We start from the raw sequence: 19,838 nt of genomic DNA, 5'->3' as shown, positions 1-19,838 counted from the left end.
CTTACCAAATTACTGCATGAGGCTGCTCCGGGTATCTCTTGCCAGGGGCAACAGGCGTTTGCCCTGAGAAAGGTATCAAGTACATGCCTCCATTACAAAGCTCTGTGTTTAAAGAAACATGAAACCTTTGCTCCTGGTGTTTGAACTGGGATGGCTGTTCCACACACTCCGTCATCACTTAAGGCGGCAGCCATCAACATGCGTGTCACCTCGAGACTTTTAAAAGCGGGGCAGAACCAATGTGGAGAGCCGCTCCTTGTGGGGAAAGAGGATAATACACCACAGGATACTTAAAAGGCACAAACATTTATAAAAGTTATCAAGGTGCATTATCAAACAGAATAGTGAGAGCTTGAACTCGCCAAACAGACAAACATTAGGCAGCGAGGAAGTTCGCTGGTATTTCTAACAAAAACACATACTAAACAGGGTTTAGCTTTAAAAAATAAAACAAAACAAAATGTAACAGGTCAGCAAGCTGAGCTGTCAGCAGCTAAACAGCTTTTAAAGTGCAAGATAAAAACGTAACTTTAACGTCAGTAGCGAGGCTGCTGCTTCTAGGTCAGGATCGGACTGCGCTCAAAGCGATCAGGGACAGAGTCAAACCGACCGACGTTGCGGTTGCTCCTGTCAACCCACTGGCTAAGGCTGAATCGCTGGGTTGTGCGGTTGCTTCTCTGAGCATAATTTCTGGATAGGGGAAAGAGAACAAAAGATTTAATGTGAAATGTGATAATGAAAGCAAGGACAGAAGCAAAAGAGGCAACCCCCACAGAACTGCTCCTCCACCCCCAATTTTATCTGTTCTTTGTTATGGTTCCTTCCCCAAACACATACGGAGGAGCATCAAGACCCCCACCCCACAGTTGCTCTCCAGCACCTGGCATTCAGAAGTATAGGACCTCCAAAAGGATATTTAGCTCCTGTGGATAAGAGACCTTTCTTCCCTGCATTCACCTAATCCTGTTGTAAAGCCATTCGAGCTAGCAGTTACCACAACTTACAGAAGTCAACTCCTTACGAGAATTATCTGTTGCTACTGAATATTAGAGGCGAGTCATATTAAATAGCAATCAAGTTATCTTGACTAGAGTCCAGGATCATGTCAGGAAACCACAGCTAAGAGAGGTGTGCGTGTGCGTGTGTGCTTTTCGCACTGGGAAGGCTTCCTCGGTAAAGGCCCCAGAGCTGTCTGAAGGCTTCTTCATGCATGACAGTACAACCCCCCAGAGTCAGAAGAAGAATTTCTGGGAAGCTTCCGTGGCTTAGTTTTAAAGTTGTTAGAGTCAACGGGCAACTGCTGCCCCTCGCCCTCCCCGCCATGCTACTCCTCAGGCATGTCAAAGAACAGTGTTGCCCTGTCATGAGAAGCGGCAGCTTTGCCCCTCGGGCACCACTGAGAGGATCAAACACCAAAAACACCAATGGAAGTGGCAGCCACACAAAGAGCCCCCCTTCCCCCCCCCCCCGGCTCACTAAACTGAGACTCTGCAGATTGAAGGACCTGCTTCAGAGGGTCCCGAAGTTGCTTGAGGACCCTATTTTTCAAAGTTTTACTGGAAATCCACCAAACTTTTACAGCTTTCAAGCGATAATCACACTTTGAGAGAATTCTCTGGCTGGATTCGCCCCCCTGCCACCTCTAACCCCATTTATATTTTATTAGATGGCTCTTCGCCTCACCAAAAGTGCCCTTGAGAAGGAACAAGCTTTGTGTGTGTGTGTATGGGTGTGTGTGTATCTGTGTTAGTTAGCAAGGCCAGAACAATGGTGCTATTACAAACAATCGGTGTTGCAGATTTTGCATTTCATGGTCATTTGGCCACATTGCTTACACGGTTCCCTCACTGCACCCATACGTATAACACTTCATGCATGTGATGTAGACTCTAGTTCACAAAAGCTTATGTCACAATACATGTTAGTCTTTAAGATGCTACAAGGTTGTTGTTTTCCAGAAGGGCAATTGAACAGGTTTAAGACAGTGCTTTTGTTTCCTAAGGAAGCTTGCCAATAATAATAATAATAACAACAACAACCCGCCTCTCCCTCTGGATTGAGGCGGGGTACAACACAAAAGCAAACACCATAAAATACATATAATTGATAAAAACATTTAAAACTAATACATTATTTAAAGCAGCACATTAAAAGGCATCTTAAAATTCAACTGGGTAGGCCTGCCGAATAATAATAATAATAATGATGAAGATGGGGGCCTGCTGTAACTCTCATGAAGGGTGACACAGTACCTGACGGTGAGGTCTGTTGGGTGCACGTATCCAGTAAGATGTTTTTGAGAAGCCACCTTCCTCATTAATGTGTGCAGTTCATTCACCTCCCCTGAAATTTGGCAGAGCAAGGCATTAATTGAGAGGTGATATTTATTTATTACATTTTTATACCGCCCAATAGCTGAAGCTCTCTGGGTGGTTCACAATAATTAAAACCACGAAAAGCATAATAAAACAACCAATGGTCTAAAAACACAAATACAAAATACAATGTAAAAAGCACAACCAGGATAAAAACCACACAGCAGAAATTGATATAGGTTAAAATACGGAATTAAAACAGCAAGTTTAAATTTAAGTTAAATTAGGTGTTAAAATACTGAGAAAATAAAAAGCTGGCGACGGAAGGAATACAGTGTAGGCTTCAGGCGAACCTCTCTGGGGAGCTCATAGAAGTTTGATTATAAGTTTATTTGTATTAGGTATGATAAAAACAGCTCTTTCCCCCATTCCAATCCCATCTGCTTCCACTAGAAGCAAATATTTATCTGGTGCCAGCTGTATGCTAGGACACAGGGAGTCAAATGTACAGTGACCCCATTTTGCTAGTCTCAAAACCCCACTGTGCTAGTCTCTGAACATTTCAGTCAATATTACTGCAACTGACAAAGCTACTGCAGATGCCCAAATTCAGTTTCCTTTGAAATGCTGAAGTACATTATTTAAAGAATGGATTTCCCAACTAGGGATGAGTTATATCAAGTTGGAACAAACTAAGAAAAGTTCGAGGACATTTATTTAAATGCATGTAACTTGAAGGATGGAAATTGCAAAAGAAAGAGACAAACAGACACATCAAATATTTTCATGTACAGGTAGCACGACAATGGATTGGAAGATGTGAGGGATGGGGAGGATAAAACCTGAGAGGCACATGCGAGAGTTGAGCAGAAGAAGCAAGAGGAGACATGGAAAACAGAGTGTCTTTGGATGTTGCCTTTACAGACGGTCTCAGCAGCACCTGGCACAAGCTTTTATACTGCTATGTAGATACTGGAAGACTTTTCGAGTCTCAGCAGGCTTTGGGCCCAAAAAAATTATTTATTTATTTATTTCATTTCTATACTGCCCAATAGCTGAAGCTCTCTGGGTGGTTCACAAAAATTAAAACCACGAAGAGCACAATAAAACAACCAACAATTTAAAAACACAAATACAAAATACAATATAAAAAGCACGACCAGGATAAAACCACACAGCAAAAATTGATATAGGTTAAAATATGAAATTAAAACAGCAGAGTTTAAATTTAAGTTAAATTAGGTGTTAAAGTACTGAGAAAATAAAAAGGTCTTCAGCTGGCGACGAAAGGAAAACAATGTAGGCGCCAAGCGAACCTCTCTGGGGAGTTCGTTCCACATCCGGGGTGCCACAGCAGAGAAGGCCCTCCTCCTAGTAGCCACCTGCCTCTCTTCCTTCAGCAGGGGCTCACGGAGAAGAACCCCTGTGGATGATCTTAAGGTCTGGGCAGGCACATATGGGAAGAGGCGTTCCTTCAAATAACCTGACCCCAAGCCGTTTAGGGCTTTGAATGTTAATACCAGCACTTTGAATCGGGCCCGGACCTGGACTGGCAGCCAGTGAAGTTGTAGAAGGACTGGCGTAATATGATCTCGTCAGCCAGTCCCTGTTAGTAGGCGGGCTGCCCTGTTTTGTACCAGCTGAAGTTTCTGGACCGTTTTCAAAGGCAGCCCCACATATAACGCATTGCAGTAATCCAAACGAGAGGTTATCAGAGCATGGATAACTGTAGCTACGCTATCTCTGTCCAGATAAGGGCATAGTTGGTAAATCAGCCTGAGCTGATAAAAGGTGCTCTTTGCCACTGAATTCACCTGTGCCTCAAGTGATCCAAGAACACCCCCAAACTACGGACCCGATCCTTTAGGGAGAGTGCAACCCCGTCCAGGACAGGGCAAAGATCACCTCGCCGGACAGATGAACAGTACCTTCGTCTTGTCTGGAATGAGTCTCAGTTTGTTAGCCCTCATCCAGTCCATTACCGTGCCCAGGCTATGTGTTAATCAGCAGGGGCAACCGTAGAATCGGAAATATTCCTTCTCAAAAATGGCCTCCCAACACAACCCCATCTGCAACAACAGCCTGTCAACTCCATTACCTAGAACCTAGCTACCAATGCTGTAGCTAGACCAATACCATGCACGTGGCATCGAGGCTTCAGCCAACATAGCTATTTAGGAGAAAAGAGCCATTCCAAATCCTCCGGAGTACGGTGAGCAGCACAGAAGAGCAATCCTAATTCAAACAATCCTACCTGGATAGCAGTTTGCAGAACCGCTAGCTGAAATATTCAGTTATGCTGCTAATGACCCATGAAAGCTAATTTCCTGAACAGAGGTTTGGGTGGGGAGAGGCAAGAAATCTTTCCAGAAATTTGCTCTTTGGAGTAAACAAAAAAGCTCTCAGCACTAGACTTGCTGCCTGGAAACTGTGCAAAAGGGGTGGGTGTCCTGTGTCTCTTACAAAGCGACATTAGTAATGGGATTTAGGCACCCAGCAGAAGCAGGGGTATTCCAAAGGCATTTCTTTTTTACATTCACCAGCTCTTAAAGAGCCATGTATGAAGTGAGCAGATACCGAGAATGCATCCAAGTTTTAAAAAAACCAAGTCCCTTTTCAACAAGGAAGAGGCCACTGACACACCCTCCTACCCCAGGACAGAGAGGAAACTACGTGTTCATGTTACTGCTACTGATATGCCAACTTGCAGAGAGCCAGTCTCTTTGAAAGCCAAGGAAAACAGGCCCATCCCTCGCTTCATTTAGGCGACAGTGTATTTCCTCCACTGTATTCTGGCGCCATCTGTAAGCTCAAAGAAGTAAAGACTTTTGCCTTCCCTTTACAAAAAAAACTCCACCTACACACATGTATGCTATTCTTCTGTTGGGCACATGGCATGAGATGTGTACCACACTCATGGTCATAACCTAACAAGAGGCTGTACTCTGGCAATGGCCATTTCCCTAGGTGCTCTGCCCATTGAGCCATCTTGGACTGTAAGAGCTTAGAACAAAAATGCTTGAGATGTGTATTTGTCACACTTGTGTGCCCGTTGCTGCCTCAGGCAGGCAGGCAGGCAGGCATTCGGTGGATGTGGAAATATGTTGGCTTGACAATTATAATAGCTTTGCTATTCAAGTGGAGAAAACAGAGAGGGAGGAAATGTAATAAGAACAGAACTTCAAAGTTCCTCCAGCTCCTAGAAATGTCAGCCACACAAATGTTTCAGTCCATGCAAATCACCCACAGGAGGATGTGCAAAAAAAGTCCTGTGTGTCATCTAGAATTTCTTTCCCTTTAGCAGAAGCCTTCCTTTTAACGGACCTCCTGCATGCCCTACCCAGCCAGACAGCCTGCCTGCTAACCACCCTCCCTCCTGGAAACCCCACAGGAAGCATCAGGTGTTGCACAGACTGATGGGGTTTCCTTTGGAAAGATCAGCTAAGATTTTTATTCCACCCACAATTGCAAGTTGTCAGGCATGAGAACATTTTTATTGATTGATTGAAGAGTTTTATGCACTGCTTTTCAAAACACAACGTTTTCCTAAGGCAGCATACAAAATGTGACAAAATGAATTTGAAATACATAATCATGAGCAGAAAGTGCCATAACATCATGTTACTTCATTTCGGCCAGCCATTCTACCATAAAATCTGAAGAAACAGGGCCAGTGAAAACCATACAAACCTAACCAACCCTCTCAATTAAATGTGGTCAAATAAAAAATGTTTACAAGGCCCATCTAAAGCAAGGAGAGAGTTAATCTTAACTCCCAAGGGAGGAGTTGCACAAGTACGGGGGGCTACCACTGGAAATACCCTGTTGCTTGCGCTTGTCAGCCTAACTTAGGTGCTTCCAGATGGAGGGCTACAAGCACTACCCTGTGCCTGCTTACCCTACCCTGTACCTGTTTGCATTCTCTTCCCCTCCTTATTGTTTTACTATGATTTTATTAGATTGTAAGCCTATGCGGCAGGGTCTTGCTATTTACTGTTTTACTCTGTACAGCACCATGTACACTGATGGTGCTATATAAATAAATAAATAAATAATAATAATAATAATAATAATAATAATAATAATAATACCAGTCAGAAGGCATTGTGCAGCATTTCTGCCCTTTTCTCCTTAACAGATTTTCCACAGTAAGGAAAAAGATAGAAGGAGCAGTGGGAAAACATAGGAGGGTTACAAGGGGAAGACTGTGTTGCCTAGACCACCCATCAAACTCTGTGAATGAGGCACAGCAATGGTGCTATAAACGCCCCATCTAGAAGCACCTTTACTCGCCTGGTGGACGCACGAGCAGGGCCTCTGTAGCTGAGCTCAATGCTTAGGCAGGTTCATATAGGCAGAGGCAATACTTTGAAGTCCATGCTCCTCACACCTCCTTAGCTTTGCCCTATTTACATAAAGCCCCCACTGTCCACGTCAACTGATTGTGGGGAAATCCTCTTCCATTGGACCTCTTTCAAAAGAAGTGGGAACCCTATTCAGTCGGTTTACCAAACTCTCTTGCAGTTTCAAAATACGAATCTTTCCCCTGAAGAGTTGTCAGATGATACTGAATTAAAAACCGCTTTCCTTTAGGATAATCTATAAGTTTTTAGCTGTCCTGATTGTGAAATGCATAGCAAGATTAAAGAAATAATCTTGTTTTCGTTTATACTACCTGTCTTCAGCATCTCCCCCTTCTGCTGTGTGTATTAATAAAATACTGAATTTGGACCCCCTCCCCCAAGTGGTGAATATGTAAACCAGGAGCTACTCCCCACAAACTTGGCAGTTTACCCAGGCTCTGGGAGAGGAAGCATGAGGAGACTAAGAGAAGCTTTCGTCATCCTGCCCTACCCACCGATTTCTCCTCTCTCGTTTCACCAAAAATGATGGTGGCACTAGAAGCCTAATAACAGGGAGAGTATGGGCAAGAACATGGATCAAAGGGAGTCCAAATCTTCCCAGAGGGGTAAAAGGTAATATTCAGTTAGCACTTTTAGACCACCATATTAAAACTAAACCCAGGATCAGGATCCAGCTAACATTAAGATCTACAACTGGCCAGGAGCTACTCTGAGAAGAAATTGCCCGAGTTGTCCAACAGAAGAGTTAAGTCATGCTAGTCTCAGTCTGGCTTTGCCCTTTCCCCTTCTGTCAACTTTGCCTCCACACCCATCTGTACTTCTCCAGGAACTTGTCAGTGCCCCACAGTCTAGGTCTCCTGACAGCATGCATTTGCGCGCGCGCACAGCAGCATGTGCTTGGGACAAGTGATGGCCTCCACAGATTGATCAAGTAATATAGTAGGAGGGGAATCAGGGATTTTATGAGCAAACTAGCCCAACTGCTACCAGTCAGGCTGAGGAAAGGACACCCTGCTGATAATAGGAGGGAAGAGTCCTAGCAGCCTTGCCGAATGCAGGCCTGGAGCCAAGCGAATAGAAATTAGTCACAACAATGCATATGCAGGCAGTGGAACTATAGACAGGGCACAATCCACCAGGAAGTTTTTGTGCCGCCTAAGTCACTAAGGGTACCATTTGCACAGAGAAACCCTCCCCTAGCCCCCCACCATGTAGTCATCTAAACCACTTTTAAAGCCATTTCATTCATAAGACCTTCTCCTCTTCACCAAGTCCGATCAAATTCCATTCTATAAAAACTCAAGATACCTGCAATGTTGTACATAATGGCCTGATTTGCACACAACTCTAGCCTATGGTTTATTTTAACCTATGGTTTGTTGCCCTATCCAGGGTTTGTCTGGAAAACAACTGAACAAGCCATGGTTTGTTTCCTAGTCCCTGGGTTGTTCGTTTCTCTCCTCCTTTGCCTGTTTCCTCCCCTGCATAGCAAATGCCTTTGTGACACTGTAGTACCAGCACATAGAGTGGCTTGGTTTTTTAACCGCTCTTGCTTCCTATCTCTGTAGCCTGGTGAAACAACCCATGGGTCTGGGTTCACACATAATAACCCATGGTTTGAAACAACTCAAGAGTCCACAACCCAAAAATAAACTTTGAATCTTCATTCTGGGTTGTTTGTGGCTGACAAGCCATAATTGGCATGGCTAGGTTCATACTTCATGACAACCCAGAATTCAACAACCCATATCACGGGTTAGCATTATTAGAAACTAGGCCAATGTCACAGGTGTTGCCTTACAGGGCTGTTACAAAAGTGATTGAGGTGAAATGTATACATCAGCATAAAGGGATGCTTACATAAAAATTCACAGGAGAGCACAAGGTATTAGTATGGGCTTCCCTTTCTGAGCAGTAGGCTGCCCTTTTACCTGCTTTCACCTAGGAGCACCCCTCCCTCGCCAGTCATTCCCACCCACCAATCCTATGCCTAAAGCCATTCGAGAGAATACATGTTTGTGCTAATAACCAAACAGCTTGCCCACATTATATAAAGCATTCATGAGCAACTTCGATGTGAAGCGCCAGAGCTCTGAATGTACACCGTGCATATTAATTTGAAATGCACAATGTAAAAAGAAAAATAGGACCCTAATTAGACTTTTCCTTCTCCTCACATTATTTATGCTCAGTGTGTATACTGGAAACAGCCCAGCAGCTGTGCAGCTGTTCATATTGTATGCATGGAGACACAGAATCTTTGGGCAAGAAGCAATATCGTTGACTTTCCTGAAAGAGCCTCTTCATCTGCCCTGGAAGAAACCAGAAAACGAGCTTTCATACGGAGTCTGGAGGATTCCTCTTTAAACTCTGGGAAGTTCTTAGAGACTCAAATCCGACTAAAGGAAGGGACGGGTTCTCTGCTCCTCCCTGCCCGGCAATCATTTATGAGAGTTGATTGCCAAGCGGATGGGGGGTGCAAAGGACATGCCCCTTCCTTTGGTCAGATTTGAGTGGCACTCCATACTGTGCCACATGCAAAGACCTGGCACATGGCAGAAAAGAGCCCCAGAGCAAAATGGATGTCCTGCACACTAAAGGAAGAAACACAAGCAGGGGGGAATCTACACAGCGTACTGAAGGCGCACGGAAGCACCTTCAGTGCGCCCCGAAAACGCCTGTGTAGATCCTGCCTTCCGAGGTGCAGGAAGAGGCGGAGGAGGAGGAGGCTGGGGAACCGGCCGCGTCCTTGCCGCCGCCTCCCCGCCGGCCTCCTGCTGCCAGGGTAAAAGCCACCCAGGTCGGAGAGCTTGGCTTCCGCTTCCGCCGAGCTCTCCGACCTGGGTGGCTCTTACCCCGGCAGCAGGAGGCCGGCGGGGAGGCGGCGGCAAGGACGCGGCCGGTTCCCCAGCCGCCTCCTCCTCCGCCCCTTCCTGCGCCTCGGAAGGCAGGATCTACACAGGCGTTTTCGGGGCGCACTGAAGGTGCTTGCGTGCGCCTTCAGTACGCTGTGTAGATTTCCTCCAGTTTGCCTCAATAGAGCCAGTGCAGCCTAGCAGCTAGAATTTCTGACTGGGGAAACCTAGGTTCAAATTCTTGCTGAGACATGGGGGCTTTTCTAAGTCAGCCTTGGGCAATATGTGCTGCCCCCACACCACCCAGGATGACCACTGCTGCCCCTTGTAGTGGCAGAAAAACTATTTTTTCATTAAAAATTGTGCTTTTAGAATTTTTTGTTTACAAGCTAAATTTGACCCTTTTAGGGTTCCATCACACATAAAAGAGTCAAATTTAGCTTGCAAACAAGCTAAACTGAACCCTTTTAGCTTTACAGAGCAGTTTGCCAGCAAATTTCAGTGACAAGCCACCAATTAGGGGTGTGGCATCCCATGGAATGCTGCCTGCAGATGTTTGTGTGTATTGGGGGTGCAAAATGGCCTCCAGACCTGCTGCAGTCGCTCATCCTTGCTTGTCATGAACCTACCTCACAAGGTTATTGCAAAGATTAAGTGAGAAAATCCCCTCAAAACCACCCTTCGAGCTCCTTGAAGAAAGAGTGAGAAAAGTGCAACAAATAAATATGAGGAAAGTAATATGAGGAAAGTAAAGACACTCACAAGGTCACCAGCCTTCCTGACCTCACTTAGACAGAGTGATTACAGCACCCAACTACAATAGAAAACCCCCGTTTGTACAGAACTCCACACCAACTGATGCCCACCCCTGGCCTGGTTGAGGCAAAATGCACACACACAAAAGGAAGGAACTCTTTCTGGCAGCAATCTTGATCTGATAGCAACCCTTCTCAGCAGCCATGGCTGGAAAGAGAAACCCAGGCATTACTCAATCTCCACTTTGAGCTCAGTTAGGCTTTGGCAACCCATAATTGTGTTTAACCTCAAACCTACCAATTGCGGGTGCAGCACGACTAGCATGGTTAAGTACGGCGTAGATGTATTTTTCTTTGCTTGACTCGAGGTCTGCCTCTTGAATGCATATTCGCTTAGGCCTTATAGGTAGAGAGGAGGGGGAAAAACATGAGAAACGTCTAACTTCTACTAGGCACAAAGAGGACAAGTTATGGGGGGGGGGGGCTGAGACTGGAGCATGGCCTTATAGAGGTTGCTCCTGCAATAACTGCCCCACGTCTGGGAGGCCGTACCCCCGATTTTTGAAGAATCATGTCTCCCACATTTGTATTCACTAAAGTTGAAGCACATCATTAGATGTTAGGTGAAAAGTTGTAACAACATTGCTCTGAAATGCTGGGAGTGGGGCGGAGGAAAGGAAAGTTTACCTTACCTGTAAGAATTTAAGAGTTATGGTTTTCAGATATTTACCCCCACTCTAACCTGTAGATAAACTAGAGAAAGTTTTCCCTTCTTAATATGTATGGAAGATTAGTACTTTTTAAGTGCACACTCCTCTGTAACTAAGCAGAAGGAGTATAAGTGCAGATTAAAGGGTCAGCCCCATCCAAATAAAGCACATTTCCACAACTTTCTCATGTTAGAAGTCAGGGCTATAGGTAGTCTGTAGCACAATCTGGCAACAGATGTATGCAAGCTCTCTTGGGAATCTTCTGGTTTTGAGGAGAAGCAAACTCCTAGCCCTTGTGATTGCAGCAAGAGGACTCAGCAACCCAAGGGGACTCTCGTGCAATGCTTCCCATGAGTGAGTTTTCTGTGTTCCTGCAGAACTGGAAACTGGGGGTCCCAGCAGAAACAAGAAACACAGGAAAGAGCAGGAAAAGGTGAATTTAGAACATAATCTAACTACACAGTCAATAAGAAGTTAGTATGTTAGCTTCCAAATCACAGAAGGAGAGGGGCCCTCCTGCCAACTTAGATATGGCATCTACCCAGCACCTCTTCAGCAGTCAAACTGGGTGCCTGCCCCTGCCAAAGGAAGTTAGGGAGGTGGCTACCAGAAGGAGGGCCTCCTCTGCTGTGGCACCCCGGCTGTGGAATGAGCTCCCTAAGGAGGTTCGCTTGGCACCTACATTATATGCTTTTAGATGCCAGGTGAAGACCTTTTTATTCTCCCAGTATTTTAAGTCTATAAATAAATTTTAACTTGGTATTTTAAATTTGTAATTTTGCATTGCTGCTGTTTTGATCTGGTTGAGCTTTCATATTGTATTTTATATTATGGTTTTATACTGTTGTTTTATACTTTGAATGTTTTTAAATTTTGTGAACTGCCCAGAGAGCTCCGGCTATTGGGCGGTATAGAAATATAATAAATAAATAAATAAATAAATAAATAAGAAAAGCCCTGTCAAGTTTCAGCACTGTTTGAAGTGGGCACGCGTACACCCCCTCCCAAATGCAACTCCCTAAGTTCCCAAGATCAAGCTTCCCAGAGCAGCATGAGAGCAGAATAACACAGACCCTAGCAGACCATGCTCCAAATCACTTGAGAAAGCAAGCCTAGCGGCATACATCAAGGGAAGGTGTTCTGACCTCTTTGGTTCTTTGGCACTGGGATCTTCCACCCGAGCCTCTCTTCGGTCACTGACAGAGTTGGGTGGTGCCGCTTCCCCACGTGAGCTGGCAGAAGCTGACTCTCCTTCAGCCTCATGTGGCAAGTCATTTGTACTGTGACCTCCTCTCTCGTTTTGTTTCGTGAAAGCCTGTCCTTCAGAGAGCCCTTCAGCTACCGCATTAGTTGATGCGTGCTCAGCCGTTTGCTGGCTTGCTGCTTGTGAATCCTCTCTCACTGCCTTATCCGTGACCCCAGACACAACATTCTCATCTTCACTCAAAGAAGCTGCTTCAATAACTGGAGCAGCTTCTGCAACCATGGGACTATTTGAACCCAAACCAAGTCCAGCTTGATTCTGAAATCTCTTGTTCAAATAGCTCTCACTTGCCAGATTCCCAAAGTGTTTCTTGCAAGCATCACCACTGCTGGAGGAGGCTGAAGGGCCAGTCTTATCTAGAGCCCTAGGAAGCTGCGCTACTTTAAGAGATGCCAACATAGAAACACTTTCCACTTTCTGTGTGTTTAGTCCATATACTATGGAATTTGGGGAGGTCTCCAGATCATCTGACAAGAGCTTTTCCTCAGCTTCGAGGGAGAGTCCAGTGGGCGAGTCTAGTTTTTCCCCAAATGAGGGCTCAAGCAATGCGTCATCGTCACTATCAACACAGCATCCACTGGTGGCAACTGAACAGATGGGAGAAGTTGCTATTCCATTGCTTGGGGACGAATGAAATGAAGGTAACAGAGATGATGAGCTGCAGCTTTTCATATAGCGCTGTCTCTTCACATCTGCCCGATTTCCGTCTTCAAACTCTTCTAAGTGCCTCTTGCTCCTGGGAACTGAATCATTTAAGAAAGTGACTTTAAGATCACAATGGAGCCCAAAAGTGCAGGAGCGGAAAGTATGGCTTGCCATGATGCTGCTTTCCTGGCTTCTCTGTGGGTGTTTAAAAAAAAAAAATGTCTCCCTGCTCTACTTCTGCTGTCCAGACTAAGTAAGGGAGGTCCTAAACTCAAGACTTTCTTTCAGCCAAACCACTTCTCAGTAACCTGCAAAAAGAAAAGCAAAAGAAGTAGGCTGAAGTGATCATGACACTCAGCTCTTTCCCTCCTTCCACCCTTACCCACCTCTACATTGGAAAACAGAAACCGCTCCCACTGCTAAGGACTCTTCTCCCTCAAAGACTGCGTTTATCTTACAGAAAGCGGAGGAAGGAACTAGAGGATCAGCTATCCTTGACTTGATACTGACCAATAGGGATGACTTAGTGGATAAAGTGGCAGTTATGGGAACTCTGGCAGAAAGTGACATCATACTTGAGTTCATAATTTTAAAGGAAGCAAAATCCAGATTGGCCATATGTGTACTCTGGATTTTAGGAAAGTGGATTTTAATAAACTCAGAACTATGATAAGTAAGGTCCCACGGTAAGTAAGATCCCTGCTCCTCCCACTCTGCATTTTTGCTAGATGGGCTTTTCCGCTCATCTAGCTGGAGCTCTGCAGAGCGGGAGGGAAGGAGGCTGGGGAGGTCCCCAGACCCCTTCTCTCCCCACCCGCAGTCCTTTCCTTCCTCTCCACCCCGGCTGCTCACAGGAGGGGTGCTCGGACTCCTTGCACTTAGTTTGAAGCGCTAAGTCCAACATTAGATCCAGGAATCCTAACTATGCTATGCCCACCCACCCCGACAGTGTCCATGGTCTATGTGAGTGCTCTCTTTTCTGTTTTAAGACATCCTTCCTCAACCTGGTAGCCTTAAGTTGTTTTGGACTTCAGCTCTCATCCCCCCATGCATTCATTATTCACAGAAATTTTACATCTTCAGTCTTTCTATAAAAGTGTGTTACTATTACATCATTTTTAGAAATCATTTGGGGAGAATAAATATTGTGTGGCTATACTGCGCAGAAGCCAATGGGGGCACTTACACCCACCCACCCCAAATTCTGTTGTGCCCTGCCAATTCCCTTCCAGAAACAGCAGTGCTTCTGGGGGAAACTGGAAACAAGCAAAGATGCTTGTTTCTGGGACATGTCAGGTCAGTGGAGCTCAAGCTCCACTGATCTGTTATGATCTAAAAATGAGCATTTCCCAAATTTTTCCTTCTTTTTCCTGGGCCTTCACACCTCTGTGCAACCCTAAACAAACTTACAAGAGAATAAGTCCTATCGAACTCACAGTGGGGCTTATTTCTGAGTAACTATGCTTAGGATTGCACTAACAACGCATTCAATGAGAACAAAAAAAGATTTAATCAGACTTGCATCAATAATCTCATAAGAACATAAGTGCCCTGCTGGATCAGACCAAGGGTCCATCTAGTCCAGCACTCTGTTCACAGTGGCCAACCAGCCATCGGCCAGGGATGAACAAGTAGGACATGGTGCAGCCCTAGTAACCTCCCATTTAGAATACTGCAATAGGCCTGTTCAGACAACATGCTAAGCCATGGTTAGGCTGCTAAACCTTTTGCAGCAAATGGTTAGTGAGTAGTTTAAACTGCGCAGAGCGGTAAAGCAGCAGTTTCTGCAGCTGAAACTCTCCCCACGGCCTAAGTTTGATCCCAGCGGAAGCTGATTTCAGGCAGCCGGCTCGGGTCAACTCAGCCTTTCATTCTCCCAAGGTCGGTAAAATGAGTACCCAGTTAGCTGGGGGAAAGGTAATAACGGCCGGGGAAGGCAACAGCAAACCACCCCGCTATAAGGCCTGCCAAGAACACGTCAGCGAAAGCTGGCGTCCCTCTAAGAGTCAGTAATGACTCAGTGCTTGCACGAGAGGTTCCTTTCCTATGTAGGTAGCATGGTTAGGAATGGTTTACATGACATGCTAAGTCATGGTTCACACAGCACGCCAAGCCATAACGTTTAGCTCAAAATGCTTAAACCACCATGGCTTAGTGTGTTGTCTGAACAGGGTCAATGTGCTGTATGTGGGACTGCCTTTGAAGATGCTCTAGAAACTTTAGTACAAAATACAGCAGTTGGGGTTTCTGGAACTGGCTTGCGATCATATTACACCAGTACTATGTCATCTTCGCTGGCTCCCAGTCTATTTTCAGGCTGTATTCAAAGTACTGGTATTAACCTATAAAGCCCTTCCCAGCTTGGGACCACAGAATCTGAATAATCGCTGATTTCTAGGCATATTCTTACCCAAGCCTCAAGATAGTTAAGAGGCCCTGCTCAAGCGTCTTCACATGGTGAGGTAGAGCAGATGGACACTTAGGAGTAGGCCTGTTTAATAGTACCCCCACCCCCATCACCTGTAATAAAATAACTTCCTCAGAGAGACAGGCCTAGGGGCTACTTCATTATCTTTTGAGCAAGAAGCAAAAACATTTTTATGATCTCAGGATTTCTAATCCTCTGTAGGTTTCTGCTATGGTATGCTTAAGTAGCTTTACCTCTATGCCGTTTTTAATTGGTTGTTTTATTAAGCTATTTTTGATCTGATTTATAGGACTTTTTTGTGTTTTTATTGTCCATCGCCCTGAGAGCTATAGGGTGACTAATAAAACCAAAATAAAAGCAGCAGCAAAATAAAGAAGCACAAATGTCTAAAAAGCACTGAAAATACTGTAACACAGGCGTCAAGCAAGCCTCTTCGAGGAGGGTACTCCACAGATGGGAGTGCCTCCACTGAAAAGGCTCTCTCATAGCCACCCCGGTAATCTGGCTACAAGCCATTTAGGGCTTTAGAAGTTGAAACCAGCACCCAGAAACAGAGTGGCAGCCAACGCAGATGGCAAACTAGTGTGGTGTAGTACCTAGAGTGTCGGACTGGGAGTCCGGAGATCTGGGTTCTAGCTCCCATTTGGCCATGGAACTCACTGGGTGATTTTGGGCCAGTCACAGACTCTCAGTGCAGCCTACCTCACAGGGTTGTTGCTGAGGATAAAATAGAAAGAAGGGGGATCATGTACGCCGCCTTGAGTTCCTTGGAGGAAAAAAGGTGTGATATAAGAGCAATCAATCAAACTACTGACATATGAGCAAACTGGCCAAGAAAATCTGACCCAATTAAAAATTGCCAAGTATGTTACCTTGTAAGTGTTGGGCTCAACAAGGTAGTAACACCTTCTATAACAACGTAAGATGCGCTTACAAGAATACTGTTAGAATAAACAGGGATTGGCAATATGGTGCCCATGGGCACCAGTGTGCCCTCAGATACCTTTCTTGACACCTGAGGTGCCCCTCCTCTCCCACTTTTTATTTTTATTAACAAACTTTCTTAATGGCAGCTGGGATCACTTCAAAGCAAAGTGACAGCCTCTAGCTGTTCCCAACCTTTCCCCCCATAAATGTCTCTTAAGCTGCATGTGGCGCTCAGAGACATTGGCCTGGTTCGGCCGACATATTAGGCAACAGAGTGGGGAACAGCACACTCACCGTGCATTATTTTGCTGGTACTCCCTATATGATATGTTGCCCTTTCCCCCGGTCGCACGGCTGAAAGTCCCGGCATCCTTCTGGGTGGCTGCTGCTCCACCCTCAGTCCTCCCAGCCCTATCCCATCATGCATTAAAAGTTCTGCTGGCTGTACAGGAGCAGCCAGGGTGATTTCGGCTGCTCCTCCCGGAGAACTCTATGACCTATGGAATAGTGCACTCGACAGGGGAGATTATATAATGGAGCCCTCCACACAACATTTTAATCAATTGATTAATGGATAAGCAACAGAGTAGCCCGTTGTTTTTCTGTGTTCCTTAATTCAAGAAAATAGGGTACCATGCGTTGCGTGTCTGTTGTGTGTAGAGATGTGAAGGCCTGGAGAAAAATTAGGAAAAAAACGGTCCGTCCCCCCGGTTTCCCCCCGAAGCCTCTTTTCGTTTTTTCCTGAAAAATTGGAAAAATTGAAAAAATAAAGAAAAAATGGATTACGGGGTGTTTTATTTTAGCATGATGAATAAAATGTTTAAGACAAGGTGTTCAGATATTTACTTCTCCAAATGATTTCTAAAAACTGTACAGTATCAGATTATTACAATGTCTGTGCACCAAGGACAAGCAAGTCCTAGGTTGCAAACTGAGACTACACCTCTCAAATGCAAGAGCAAGATGCATTTCTGCCTCTAGGAGGCACTGTATTGAAGCAGAGGCTGAAACTAATAGCGATAGCTATAGGTCAGAAAATGAGTCTGATTAAATTTCATGCATATTCATTGAATCTTGGTTCCCCCTTTTTTCTCAGTTCTTTTTATAGGAATGGGTGCTTTATGTCTTGACACTGGAGGACTAGCGGAAACATAATTTTGTTTGCTACTAATGTTGTTGGTTTCTTCTGTTGTTGTTTTTAATTGTTTTTTGCCTGCTTCTCATAAACTGGCAGAACCAAAGAGGTTCCTTACAGTTCAGGTGTTCCTAACAGTTCAGGAGCTTGTAGCTCCATTTGTTACCAAAAAAAGTAAAAAAGAAAATTTGTAATAATTGTTTGAATACACTGTACTTTTAATGTACCAAATGTAATAGTTTTATGCCAAACCAACTTGGACATAATTACATTTTATGTTACTAAAGTAACAAAGTGACTTTCAATCTGTAAAAAGTGCTAATATTGCATTATTTCAATTTTTCTGAAAATTTGTTTTTCCCCCGAAACCCCGTGGGAAAAAAACCATTTCCCCCCCCCATGGCTTCAAAATTTCTGGAAATTTTACATCTCTAGTTGTGTGTCGGCCTCCCACAACACTATGATCAACACAATGGATTGATTATCGTGTCGTCCGAACCAGGCCATTCTCAGGCAATGAAGATGGCAATGAAGATGGCAAGTGGCTGCAGGCTGATGCGTTCACCTGCAATGCACCCATTCTGTGTTGGTGTCCAGCACAGTTTCTTAAATGGCCAAGTGTGTCCATGTGCCCAAAAAGGTTACCTACCCTCACAAGAAAGAGCAGAATAGAGTTCTCTTCCAACTAGGGAAATATAATGGGCAATGGCTAGTTTACAACTTGCAATGCCTATTCTGTTAACCACAAAAAGAGTCAACTTTTTTTAGGTGTAGGGAGTGGAAACAGTTGCAGACACTTGCAGGGGCAAACAACAACCACAAAGGAAGGAAGTCTGTTGTCAGGAGGCTGGGCAGAGGGAGAGAAGTCATCTCAAATATGTTTAAAAGGCATAGCTATGTTAGTCTGTGGCAGCAAAAACAACAAAGAGTCTTGTGGCCTCTTAAAGACCAACAAATTTATATGATGAACAAAGTAAAATGGGCAGTTTCCACAAAAGCTTATGCTAGAATAGGTTTATTAGTGTTTAAGGTGCCACAAGACTTTGGGCCGATCTACACCAAGCAGGATATAACACTTTTAAAACAGTACGAAAACTGTATATGTAATGTGTCCTGGGCCTGAACCGTTGTCATAACCATTATAAACCGTTATAAGCAGTAATGTAGATCCTGCCCTTGTTGCTTTTGCTTAAAGGGGGAAGATGCTGTGCAAATGGCATCCTGAGAAAACCACCTTGTGTCAGGACACCATCAATGGAATTCTATTTGTGGGATTCTACTTCAGGTATTCTTACGCCCCAATTCTAAGGAGGACAGTAAGCTGACTCAAGCCCGCACTCCTGCTCCTTAGGATTGGCCTGCTGTGAGCTCAAAGCAGCAATCTACCACAGCCTCCACCCACTTTGAAGAATCAAAGTGTCCCTTGACAGGGGAGATTACTCGCAGAGAAATTAAGGGGCTCAGGGTACCTCTCACCTCCTGGGAGCTCAGGATCCCTCCCACCAGTCATCAAGAATTGAAGGGGACAAGAGTATCTCTCCACCTGCTGTCCTCCTGCAGTGTGGGTACAGTGTAATCCACTCCCAGAAATACGGTAGGTGCTCCGTGGTTATCTAATTCCACATGAGTTGAGAGGGTGGGTGGGGGGAGAGCACCTCCTACCACCCTGGAGTAGCTGGGGGACAGCCAGTGCACACCCCTCCCTCTCTCTCTCTCTCATGGCACTAACCCCCCCAACCTACCACGTTTATATTCCCCCTCCCTTCTTCATTTCCCCAATATCGAATTACAGATTGTAAGCCGCTCGAGACAGGGACCTGCCCAGTTTCATTTTGTGAAGCGCTGTGCACAGAAGTGAAACCACATCGGTAACAAAACGCATCTCCCTTCCTTCCCCCATATTGGGAGGCTCTTCAGCCCTTCCACTCCTTCTCCTAACCCCTTCTTTGCTGGCAGGAGAAGCTGCACGCCCCCGCAGCACTCTGTATGGGGCGGGGTGGTGGGTGGCAATGACTAAATGCCCCCACAACTTCATCCCTGGCCTCGCTAGTGCCGGTAGGGGTGGGTGAGGGGAGGGAAGCTCGGTCCCCCTCCCCGGTTCCTTTTCAAGAGGAGGTGCGGAGCAGGGGCTCAAAGCGCCCCCTCCAATCCTGCCCCAGCCCCCCTCCATCTGGGGGGCGGGAGCTGAGGGTTCCCGCTTTGAACCCCTCCTACACCTCACAAGGGGTGTGGGGCATGAGTGCCTTCCCTCTATCCCCACACTGGGCTCCTTAGTGCTGCGGCTGCTCTTCTTCTTCTTCGCCCCCCAACCGGTCCTCTCCCTCCCCGGCGACGAGGGAGGCTCAAACTCACCCGCCGCCATCTTGGCTCAAGATGCGCCGGGAAACGCCGACGCCGCGAGCCAAGACGGACAAGCCCCGCCCCCTCCCTCGCCCCGCCC

The 19,838-nt window shown here is 45.6% G+C and overlaps 1 protein-coding gene across 2 annotated transcripts; it reads right to left on the bottom strand.

The window, feature by feature from the left end:
• Positions 1-287: 287 nt before the first annotated feature.
• S100PBP (S100P binding protein) lies at positions 288-19,781 on the bottom strand. 2 transcript variants are annotated; one of them, XM_063139850.1, is made up of 5 exons: positions 19,751-19,781; positions 12,145-13,216; positions 10,588-10,688; positions 2,253-2,343; positions 288-690 (listed from the first exon to the last, which is right to left on the bottom strand). In XM_063139850.1, exons 2-5 carry the CDS (start codon positions 13,080-13,082, stop codon positions 558-560), a joined length of 1,263 nt encoding a protein of 420 aa, XP_062995920.1. In that variant the 5' UTR covers positions 13,083-13,216; positions 19,751-19,781; the 3' UTR covers positions 288-557. The 2 variants fall into 2 exon arrangements, with proteins under 2 accessions (XP_062995920.1, XP_062995921.1); XM_063139851.1 differs by lacking the exon at positions 2,253-2,343 and having other exon boundaries at positions 19,751-19,779.
• Between the last annotated feature and the right edge of the window lie 57 nt (positions 19,782-19,838).

The sequence above is a fragment of the Elgaria multicarinata genome, chromosome 13 (genome assembly GCF_023053635.1).
Source record: "Elgaria multicarinata webbii isolate HBS135686 ecotype San Diego chromosome 13, rElgMul1.1.pri, whole genome shotgun sequence".
NCBI lineage: Eukaryota > Metazoa > Chordata > Lepidosauria > Squamata > Anguidae > Elgaria > Elgaria multicarinata.
The sequence above is the reverse complement of the archived record's forward strand: the minus strand, read 5'-3'. Positions and strand labels throughout refer to the sequence as shown.